General features: G+C 38.0%; 1 protein-coding gene across 1 annotated transcript; it reads left to right on the top strand.

Moving 5' to 3' along the window:
• The first annotated feature begins 1,124 nt into the window (after positions 1-1,124).
• On the top strand, positions 1,125-10,070 carry LOC131333338 (glutamine--fructose-6-phosphate aminotransferase [isomerizing] 1). Its single transcript, XM_058367801.1, has 11 exons — positions 1,125-1,602; positions 2,601-2,773; positions 4,282-4,390; positions 4,900-5,045; positions 5,497-5,661; positions 6,976-7,336; positions 7,440-7,690; positions 7,779-7,893; positions 8,195-8,450; positions 8,540-8,708; positions 9,586-10,070. Exons 1-11 carry the CDS (start codon positions 1,365-1,367, stop codon positions 9,667-9,669), a joined length of 2,067 nt encoding a protein of 688 aa, XP_058223784.1. The 5' UTR covers positions 1,125-1,364; the 3' UTR covers positions 9,670-10,070.
• Positions 10,071-11,321: the final 1,251 nt, after the last annotated feature.

Raw genomic sequence — 11,321 nt, 5'->3', positions numbered from 1 at the left:
CTTTTTTTTTTATCAATCAACAAAAGAGAGAAGAATACTCACACGCAAGTGGAGAGACTCGAACTCTTGACCAACAGATTTTTACACAAGTATTTTGAGAAATATCCTAATAAAAACTCAAAATTTTTCCATAGGTATTTTTCAAAATATTTGTGTAAAAAATATACAATTTCTTACTTTTTCAGTTTCTCTTGTCGAAACGAACCAATACTATATAAATGTTTGGCGTAAAACTAACAATAGCAATTATTTGTTTTTTTTTTCTTTAGTGAATTTTTGTTTTTGTTTTGGGTCATAATTTTATTTTTATTTTTGTAAATTATCTCGTCAAGACAGTTGACTAATTAAAAAAATTTGATGAATAATAAAATAAAAAATTCCAAAATTTAGGTAGATTGGGTAGTATATTTTTTTTTTATCCGTGAATGGGTAGTATTTAATCTTGTCATTCTTTGGTACTTTTACAAGCCGATTTGGCTTCAAAAGTCATTTTGAGTTAATTTTTTTGTCCTTATTCAATTTTTTTTCACATTTGCTAGTTTTGCGTTAAATTTTTGTGACTTATTAATTCGTCTTGACGAGAGGAATTAAAAAAGTACAAATTTTTGATCGAAACTCATAATTTTTTTAAAAAAATAAGTAAAAAAATCGTCTTATTGATTTATTTTTGTCTTTATTCAAAAAATTATGAGTTTCGATTAAAATTTTTTACTTTTTAATTTCTTTTGTCGAGACGAATCAATAAGTTACAAAAGTTAGACGCAAAAAAAACAAATGCAAAAAAAATTTGAATAAGAATAAAAAAATCACTTTAACTTTTTGATACAAAAAACTTGTTGAGTGTTTAAATATTCAGATCTAAACCAAAATAAAAAAAAAAGGAAATTCAAATCTTACGCACCCATTTTAGAGAGTGAGAAGTCAAGAGAGGAAGACTAAAAAAACTGTGAACTGTCAGTAACCATTGTTGCTTCAAACGGCCCGTTAAATGTGTGTTGAGTTATGAGAACCATGTTTGACGCGGAATGGTGACGGACGGTCTTTCCATAAGGCATTCAATGATTGGTGCAAGGCACCACCTCTCAGAAAATGACGTGTTGCCCCGAGGGCATAGAATAATTTCTCTGCCGGCCAAAAGCGACCCAACAAAACTCCACACAGACCGGAACAAAAAAAACCGAAACAACAGAGTCAACGATCTGATTCCGCCTCCCTCCGTCCCCTCTCTCGCTCTCTCTCCAACTTCAAACGTAGATACATACATTTGATACAATACACGTACGAAACCCAAAACCTTTCCAATTCGATCGATCTCCGAGAGGTGACGAAAATCAAACCAACGAGAGGAGAGGAGAGAGAGAAGAATGTGCGGCATATTCGCGTACTTGAATTACAACGTCGGCAGGGAGAGGCGTTACATACTCGAGGTCCTCTTCAATGGCCTGAGGCGCCTCGAGTACAGGGGCTACGACTCCGCCGGCATCTCCATCGACTCCTCGTCGCCGTCGCCGCTTTCGAACGGTTCCTCCGCCGATTCTCTCACTCCTCTCGTCTTTCGGCAGGCAGGGAACATCGAATCGCTCGTCAAATCAGTCTACGAAGGTGTGTTGCTCCCGAATTTCGCACGATCTCTTTTGTACATTGTTGATAGGGAGTGTTTGACTTTTAGCGTTTATGGCTTTTCTTGGGGAAATTACTGGCATGTCCTGTTTTTTGGTGTGTACGGCGCAATTCGTATATTTCTTGTGCAATGAGTTCCGAAAACAGGACCAACATTAGTCGCACAATCCGCGGGCATGAGCGTGAAGGAACTTCCAAAAACATGTCAAATTACTAAAATCCGCAAGGGCGAGAATTGAGTGAGGGAGTGCAAAGCGAGGATTGAGTGGGAAGCGAAGGGCTTTTATTGAAGTATTACGTGATAAAGTTCTGTTTCGGTACCAGGAAAGTGAAAGATATGTCCAGAAAGAGGAGGAGAAAAAACCTGAAGAATTGACTTGAAATTGTTAAATTTCTAACATTTGGGACGAAATGAAGCAAAAACTTCGGATTCCATCCATACCAGTGCAAGCACATACAATTGACAAACACGATTGGTGGGGCAGTGAGATTGGGCCGTGAACTTTTTTTTTTTTTTTTAATAACTCAAGTGTCCGGGCGAGCGTACGCATACCTCGACTAATCCCGGGGACCAATCCCACCGTCCACTAGTGGGGCTCTGAACCTATGATACAAATTGATGTACGGCATGAGCATTTATGGGGAGTTAATGATGAATTTGCTCAAGTATGGGCTTGAGGTTGGCTTAGGGTCGGAACCGATTATAGGCTTAGGGCTTCCCTTTCTCTGGTTCCTAGCCCCAGGCTTCCTTCTAGGGTTCTAGAGAGAATTCCTATTGATTGAGTGAGTTGCCTACCCACTAAACTACCTTTCGAGAAGACCGAGACGAGAATCACGAGCTACCTTCCCTTCTGCCTTTTTGTCCCGAGATTAAATGATTCTAAAATGTTTCTGTGGTTTGTCGCAGTAGTGCTGAAATTGGTTCTATGGTAGCATAGGCTGCTCATTATATGGCTTAAAACATTTATTGTTGTTTCCAGAGGTTGCCACCACAGACTTAAATTTGGAGGAATCATTTTCGGTTCATGCCGGAATAGCACACACCAGGTGGGCGACCCATGGGGAGCCTGCTCCAAGGAATAGTCATCCTCAGACATCTGGCACTGGAAACGAGTTTTTAGTCGTTCACAATGGAGTTGTCACTAATTATCAGGTTTGCTTAAGATTTGACGATGAATTTTTCTCTAGTTAGATTCTGGTGTGAGATTTTCTCGAGTATAATAACAGGCTTTCCGATACTTCTGAGTATAGTTCTGGCTAAAAGATGTAGTGTATTGTGTTATCGTGTTCATGTTATATATTGGTGGTCTGACGGCACATCTGGGCTTGGAACTTGTAGTTTATTGTTTATAGAAGTTTATAGACCAGTTGAGTAGCCTGCGTAAGTTCGGTTCGAAGCGAGTACGAGATTGTTTTATGCACTTGGAAGTTGGTAACTAATTTAAGCTTATTGATAATTCTCTGAACTGATAAGATGTTTGTAGTTTATACTTAAGTGTATGTGCCTTTTCTGGCTCCATATCCATGCTTTTACCCAAATAGGTGACAATGCTCTACTTTCATAGTTGTATAGCTATTCTCTCTACATGTGCATGTATAACTCTCTATATACTATTCAAACCTTTGGAATTGAGAATAATTGTACTCATTTTTTTTTTGGCTACTGACGGTTTTCCCTCGTTTCTCCTTTTTTTTTTTGTCTCCTTCTGAATACTGGTGGGTTTTTTGCAGACCTTACTTTTTTCTGATGTGTCTGAGAGTCAGTATATTTGGTCTCTTGATGTTGAAGCAGCGGGTGTAACTATTTATTCATTCTTTTGAAAATTTATGTCTATTGCTAGCCAACTGCTCGCCCCAAAAGCATGAGTCACTAGAGAGTGTGCTGAACAATGCACATCAGGCTGTCATAGCTTCCCTCATGTGCAGGTCCCTGCCCATGTGGGGGAACAAACCAAGAGAACTGACACATAGAAAGCAGTGTAATAAACCAGAGTGCATGTGGTCAATCGTAATGGGAGAACAAGTAAACATGGTAAAAGTTGAGCTCAAATCTTCCTAGATTTGGAACTTCCGATTACTTTTTTTTTAATCTTTGTTTCTGATGACAGTGAAAAAAAAAAATCACTTGGGCATACCAGCATAGTTTGTTTTATTTGATTGACATTTTTCTGTTTTATTCCCGAAGAAGTTAGTAATAGATTCATGTGGAAGGCTCTTTTGATTGTTCGATCTTGGCCAACAAAGCCTTTCATTTATTTCTCGAGTTATTGGACATTCAAACGGGCTTAAGAGAGAGAAGTAAATTGCTGATGAGTGAAATAATTGATATTTACATTGCTGTTATAGAAGGTTTTTTTGCTGAAACTATTTTTGGTCCCTTTATATGCAAGTTATGTGTTCTATGCAGCTTTGGATTTTAGTGCACGCAACACAACTTGTATTTCCTGTCTCATTGGATGGTTTATACATCACCTCCTTATCTTCCCTTTTACTCAGCTTACTCCTACGATCATTTTCTTCCTATGATATTTATAGATCCATCTGACTTCTATTCCTGTGATTATTATTCCATCTCTGAAGCACTTTTATCCGCAAGTCTTCTACTTAATGGATTCCTGTTTACTTAAGGGGCTCATGCTGATGTAATGTTGTAATCTTCAGGTGTTGAAGGAAACACTACTCCGGCATGGGTTTAACTTTGAATCAGAAACAGATACAGAAGTGATTCCGAAGCTTGCAAAGTTTGTTTTTGACAAGGCAAATGAAGAAGGTAACTGGCTGTACATTTGACTACTAATGTTAGCTCAGCTTAAGTTGTTAAGGAGTAGGCCTAAAATTGATGGAAAATGGGAATCCAGTTGAGAGGGATGGGAATCCAACTCGTGGGTAGTGTGATCACCAGTGCTACTTACATTGTTCTCACACTGTTTTTTTGAGCACTTTTGTTGGATTTGCAATCTTTGTTGAATAACACAGCTGTCTGATTTCCTCGGCTTGAATTGGTGATATCATTTTTCTGGTCGCATAAAAAGCTCTTTCCTGTCCCTAAGCGCCTGTACATTAAGGATGCGCTTGGACTAGTAGATGGAAATTGTAGTCATAGATTTTGAACGCAATCTCCAAAGAGTAATAGTTCTCCTGTGATGGATGGGTATTAGGTGTGTTTAATTTTTTCTGGTGGAGAAACTAAACGTGCTTATTAGCTTAGTAAACGTTTGACTTCCTATTTTCTTTTGCACATAAATTTCATGGTCACTGGTGCAACTCGTTGTGTTGCAGGTGATCAGACTGTCACCTTCAGTCAAGTTGTGCTTGAAGTTATGAGGCATCTTGAGGGAGCCTATGCACTCATTTTTAAAAGCCAACATTATCCTAATGAATTGATTGCTTGCAAACGCGGTAGTCCATTGCTCCTTGGTGTCAAAGTGAGTTATATTCAAATGACACTTTTACTGAAGATTTCTTCCATTGCTCACCTGAGTTACAGCATCTTGCTCTATCATCATATTAGTTGTTTGGATTTTTCGTCAAGATTAGCTATATCTTTTTGCATAAAACATTTGCAGTGACTAACGTGGATGTGAGAAACTCTAGGTACTTTCTTAATGAGGGTGAGAACTTCAGTTCATTATATGGGTGGAAGTGTCTGATGATCCTCGAGTCTTGGAAACGCTCGCCCTTACCCCTTAGCTTAACCTGGCTTTGATGAAGAACTTTATCTATGGATTACTTTCTTTCAATTATTGTAATTGGAAATGCTTTTGTTGAAGCATTAGCTGGTTTTTCCACAATCCACCGTTCACCAGGCACAAGGAATTGTGCTATTCTTTTTTTGTTTTACTCTGGTTTCTTAAATTGAAATTGCTGTTATCACAGGAGTTTAATGAAGACATGAGCAATGGTCCATCCTTTCATGACGTTAAACTCCTTACAAAGAGTGGGCAACCCAAAGAACTCTTCTTGTCCAGTGATGCCAATGCCGTAATTGAACACACAAAGAAGGTCTTAGTTATCGAGGATGGTGAAGTTGTTCACCTGAAGGTATTTAAGTCTCATCATTTTCTCCTCCTTTAAGAAGTAATCTTGTCCTTATAATTCCACTCTAATGCTACAAGAAGTGCCATGATCTGATCTTTTCATAAAAGTCCGGATTTGTGACTAGAGTATCTAGAAAGCGTCCAATACTTGAAAGGTAAAGTTAATTGCTTTCAAATTGTGGATATGTTTACGAATTACTCAGATGCATATGTGTGATTAATATTGGGGTTATAGGTGTCATATGCTGATGCGACTCCATTCTAAAAGTGTCCATGCTTTTTAGCACAGCATTGCCATGGAGAGATGTGATGGTGATGGAAATGAAGGAGCACATAAAATGGGGTGATTTTAGTATTTTTAAGATGTGAATACCCTGAGTTTGTTGACGGTCATTTGCTGTTCAATTCCTAACTCATTGGGTGGGTGGGTTGTGGTTACAGAAAACATTCTAGAACACTGAAGCTTGAACTTTTAACTTTTCAGTGACTACGTTCTCAGGGTTGATGCTTGGGGAGGTACAGCTACTGTTAAAAAATGAGTTTCACTGCATTATCAGTTGCGTTCTCAAAACATTTGCTATACATTCGAAGTCTGGAGAAGAGATATTCTAGCTTTTGTGCAGACATTAGTTTAATACTCTGACAATGCCGGCGACGATATCAGCTAGGAATAGGGATTGCGTAGCTCAAGCTTAAATTTGTTAGATAGTATCTATAGATAGCTGCCATTGTTAAATTAGCAATAAAGTTGAAGCTGTTAAATGAATTGTCATCATTTGCTGGTATCAGTAATTTTAAATTAAAACCACGCAGGAAGCATTTTGTTTACTAGTGCAAGCAAGATCCTTCAAGGCTGTAGAGGCAGCCAAATTACTTGAAACTAATTTAAATGAAGAGGTTTCTGGAACCCTGGATAAGAACTGCCAATAAATGAACCGCTAGATCTAGCCCAATCTAGGTGATCTTCTAATTACCACAATATCTTCTCAATTGTCTTGGATCAAATGCCTGTCATACCAAGTTGCTTCGAAATCTTCCTTGTTCAGTCGTGACTTTGTGGGGACTTGTAACTGCACTGATAGGTCTGAGATGGTCGAGAAGCTTCCTATTTGACAAGCCTTTTGTCTACTATTTGGTTGATTCTCTTTTCTTCTTCTTTTTTCTTCTAGAGCTCTCTCTTCCATATTTAGTTGATTTTGGTTCTTGGGCTTACCAATGTTTCACTTGCTCTGGGCTGATGGGTTTGCTATTGGGTTCATCATTGATATCTTCATATAGATGGTATACACTATTTTATTTCTGATGGTCTTTGCTTCAGGACGGGGCTGTGTCCATCCTTAAGTTTGATCATGGTAAAGGAAAACGCAGTGGCGGTCTTGCTAGACCTGCTTCTGTGCAACGTGCGTTGTCCATTCTTGAGATGGAGGTTGAGCAAATAAATAAAGGAAATTATGAGCACTACATGCAGAAAGAAATTCATGAACAACCGGAGTCTCTAACGACGACCATGCGAGGGAGACTTATACGTGGAGGTTCATGCAAAGCCAAAACAGTTCTTTTGGGTGGACTGAAGGATCACCTGAAAACCATCAGGAGAAGCAGGCGTATAGTTTTTATTGGCTGTGGTACAAGTTACAATGCTGCTTTAGCTTCAAGATCCATATTGGAAGAACTTTCTGGTAAGTACTTCTTGATTGTTTTCTGCTATAGATAGTGAATTTCAAGGGTACTGCTAATGTTAATATGATCACTGCTTTATTGATTATTTTGTGAAATTCAAAGGCATACCTGTTACAATGGAGATTGCCAGTGATCTGCTGGATCGGCAGGGACCGATATACAGAGAAGATACTGCTGTTTTTGTTAGTCAATCTGGTGAAACTGCAGATACATTGCAAGCATTAGAATATGCATTAGAAAATGGTGCATTATGCGTTGGCATTACGAACACTGTTGGTAGTGCAATTGCCAGGAAGACACACTGTGGTGTCCATATTAATGCTGGTGCTGAGATTGGTGTGGCTAGTACCAAGGTGAAATAAACATAGGTTTCTTAAAGATCCTTTCTATGTGTTCTTGTATTGTAGTTATCATCTATTCATCTCATTACCTTTGCAACAGGCGTATACGAGTCAAATAGTAGTAATGACAATGTTGGCACTAGCAATTGGAAGCGATGCAATATCCAGTCAATCAAGAAGAGAGGCTACAATAGACGGCCTATTTGAATTGCCAAGTAAGTTATTTGGGTTTTTCCTCGTCATGTTGCATATTTTGTAGTCCTGTTCATGGATGAGATATAATTTTAGCACTCTTTTGTACACTCCAGTTTTTGTCTTTTTATTGAACTACAAAACTGCCCTTTCATTTATTGATTCTTACTTCGCATTCTCACATGGAAATGTCGAAAATTCATATCGATGAAGATTAGCTAATAAAGAGTGCCAATGGAAAAAAGACTTGTGCTATATTAATTTCCCTCAGAAATACTTCTGTAATTTCTGCTTGTTCTAATTTTATGACTTCTCATTTTGCAGGCAAAGTCAGAGAGGTGCTGAAGCTTGACCATGAAATGAAGGATCTTGCAAAACTTTTGATTGCTGAGCAGTCGCTTCTTGTTTTTGGGAGAGGATACAACTATGCAACAGCTCTTGAGGGGGCCTTGAAGGTGAAGGAGGTGGCACTTATGCACAGTGAAGGAATTCTTGCAGGTGAAATGAAACATGGTCCTTTGGCACTGGTTGACGAAACTCTCCCAATTGTTGTTATTGCAACTCGCGATCCTTGTTTCAGGTCTGTGTGTTTTTAGTAAAGAAAACACTCTTAGTCTTTTTCCAATTGAACTTTTGTTTCTGTGCTGACATCTTCTAGTTCTCTGACAGCAAGCAGCAGTCAGTAATTCAGCAACTCAATGCTCGCAAAGGTCGACTCATTGTGATGTGTTCACGAGGGGATGCAGCGTCTGTAAATGTGGGCGGTTCTTGTAGAGTAATTGAAGTACCTCGGGTTGAGGACTGTCTTCAACCAGTAATTAACATAGTTCCATTGCAGGTAATGTAATCAGACCAGTCTGACATATTTTCAAATATATCTTACTTTTGTTGAACTGGATATTAGTGACCAATATGAATTAGATGATGCAAGTTATATGGGATTTGAATCTTAGATCTTTTGTTTGGATATTTCAATGTCATGCTGTAGTTTGGTGGTTTGCATGTCTAGGAGCTTTAACAACTTATCAAAAAAATAAAATAAAATGTCTAGGAGCTTGAACTGTAAACCTGTTGCGGTCGTGTATGCTAATGTTCTAGAAGTGTTGTGATATGGACCTGCTAATTAAGAGTCCATTGAAGTGATGTGCACTATTGTTCTTTGTAGTGGCTCTAATTGAGGTTTTCTTGAAGTAGCTTGGAAGTTATGAGTCATGACTGAACAGCTTTATTTGTCAAGATTCAGCTCAAATTTTGTCAGTACTCGGAAAGAAGGCATCTTCAGTTGAATATGCCTTCCAAGTTCGTTGATACCTCTTCTAATTTTCTTTAGTCAACTTCCAACCACCCTTCATTCTCATCTGTCAGTTTGTTGTTCAACGTACCCAAGATCTATGGTCAAAGATACGTGTCCTAGAATAATGTGTAAGGATTTGTGACAAAATTCTATTGACTTTTCGTTTTTCAACAAACAATGAAAAATGATGCAAGCAAACTAAATGCAGGGAGTATCTGTGAACCATAATATGCATTACAAGCATATTGCTGCATGCAAGTGTAACTTTCTTTCTCCTTGTTTCGCATCCCAATTACCTTTCTCCTATGATTTTTTTTTTTGATCCAATAGTTCTCCTATGATTGTCCTGTTGAATTGTGTTCTTGCCGAGTTACTACATTCTTCATCATCCTTTTTCAATTTGTTTTTTCTCTGGATGCAGTTGTTGGCCTATCACCTCACAGTTCTGCGTGGCTACAATGTTGACCAACCTCGCAATCTTGCAAAGAGTGTGACAACTGAATGAGGAAGTTTCATCTTGCTTTTCTGAAGCTCTAAATTGTTATCAAGCCTCACAATTTTGCAAAGTTTGACAATCTGACGAGGAATCCTCATTCGGAAAAACCCGTGTGCTCCTTCAACTGAACACTTTTCATCTTCTGGGTTTATAACACCTAACCTTTCGGTCCAGATATTGAGAAGGCAATGGAACTTTTGTGTTGAAGTTGATTATCACAGGTCGAGATTACCGAACGATGACATGAATTCAGATCCTTTTGTGTTTTGTGATTAGTTGATTGACTTACTATTCGATGTTGCCGGTGTTTATAGTTATTCAGCCTAGTCATATTTTTGAATTTTTGAGTTTGGACAACTTGGTTTGTAGTCGAATCTGAGCTGGCTTCTAATGCTTTTATGCTTTATTTTGATCTTGGATTTCGGGGATGTAGAAGAGAAGAAAAATGAAAAAGATTGAAAGAAAATAATAGTAAGAGACCCATTTTTTCTTCCGTTTCTAGTTTTGCCGATGGGATTTCTAACTGAAAATAGAGAGTGGTTATCCGAAACATCCATTGGTCTCGAGATGGTGCAAATCTTCCCAGTATCGTCTTACACACTCGAGTTATCAAAATTAAAATTAGAAGTCATTTTTTCGGGGGGGGTGGTTTTGTGTGTGTGTGTGTGTGTCTCTTGTAGGTGTACTATTTTTTACGTTTTCAGGTGCTTTAAGAACAAATGCCATTTTTTATGCCTATTTTGATGGTACTAGCTGCAATGAGTTTCAGTATAGGAATTTTACCCAACTAGTTTCTGTACGGGGCTGTGAGATCTTTTTGAGCAATCTTTTCAAGTGAGAACCATAAATATTGCAAGAAATCTTTAATCAAACTGAATTTGATGAGGGCCAACACGATTTCAACCAATTTTGTCACACCCAACAATTAATCTTTCGTCGTATTTTGAACACTCAGCATTGCGTAACTCGAAATGACATACTAGTACTAGTGTTCTTAATTTTGTCCCCACTTGTCTTTACCGTAAATCCTCCGTTGGAAGCAATATCAATATTCCTATATTGCTATCGAGATGACTGCAAGGATCCAACTGGAGTGTTTTTTAAGGTCTTGTTCGGCTAAAAAAGTCATTAATTGTGGATTATTTTTTGTTCTTATTTGATTTTTTTTTTTCATTTGTTAATCTTTTTTGGTCAATTTTTTATCAAATTACTATTGGCCGCATCAAATTGCACTTGGCTGCTACGAATTGTTGCACTTAGCCGCTACGAATTGCTCTTAGTCACATTGAATTACATTTGGCCGCATCAAATTGCACTTGGCCGTTATTAATTACTATTGGCTGCATCGAATTACTCTTGGCTGCTACGAATTTCACTTTGCCGCTACGAATTACACTTGGTCACTACGAATTGCACTTGGCCGCTACAAATTGCTCTGAGCCACATCGAATTGCACTTGGCCGCATCAAACTGTACTTGGCCGCTACGATTGCACTTGGCTTGGATTATTGCTTCGTCATTACGAGAAAAATCTAAAATGCAAAAATTGGGACCAAAACTCAATTCTTTTGAATTAAGATAAAAAAAATAAGCCAATAATCCATTTTTCGTCTTTATTAAAAAAAATTGAGTTTTAATTGTAATTTTTATTTTTTAGATTC

Source organism: Rhododendron vialii, chromosome 7a (assembly GCF_030253575.1).
Source record: "Rhododendron vialii isolate Sample 1 chromosome 7a, ASM3025357v1".
Lineage (NCBI taxonomy): Eukaryota > Viridiplantae > Streptophyta > Magnoliopsida > Ericales > Ericaceae > Rhododendron > Rhododendron vialii.
Note: the sequence above shows the minus strand (reverse complement) of the source record. Positions and strands in the feature narration are given on the sequence as shown.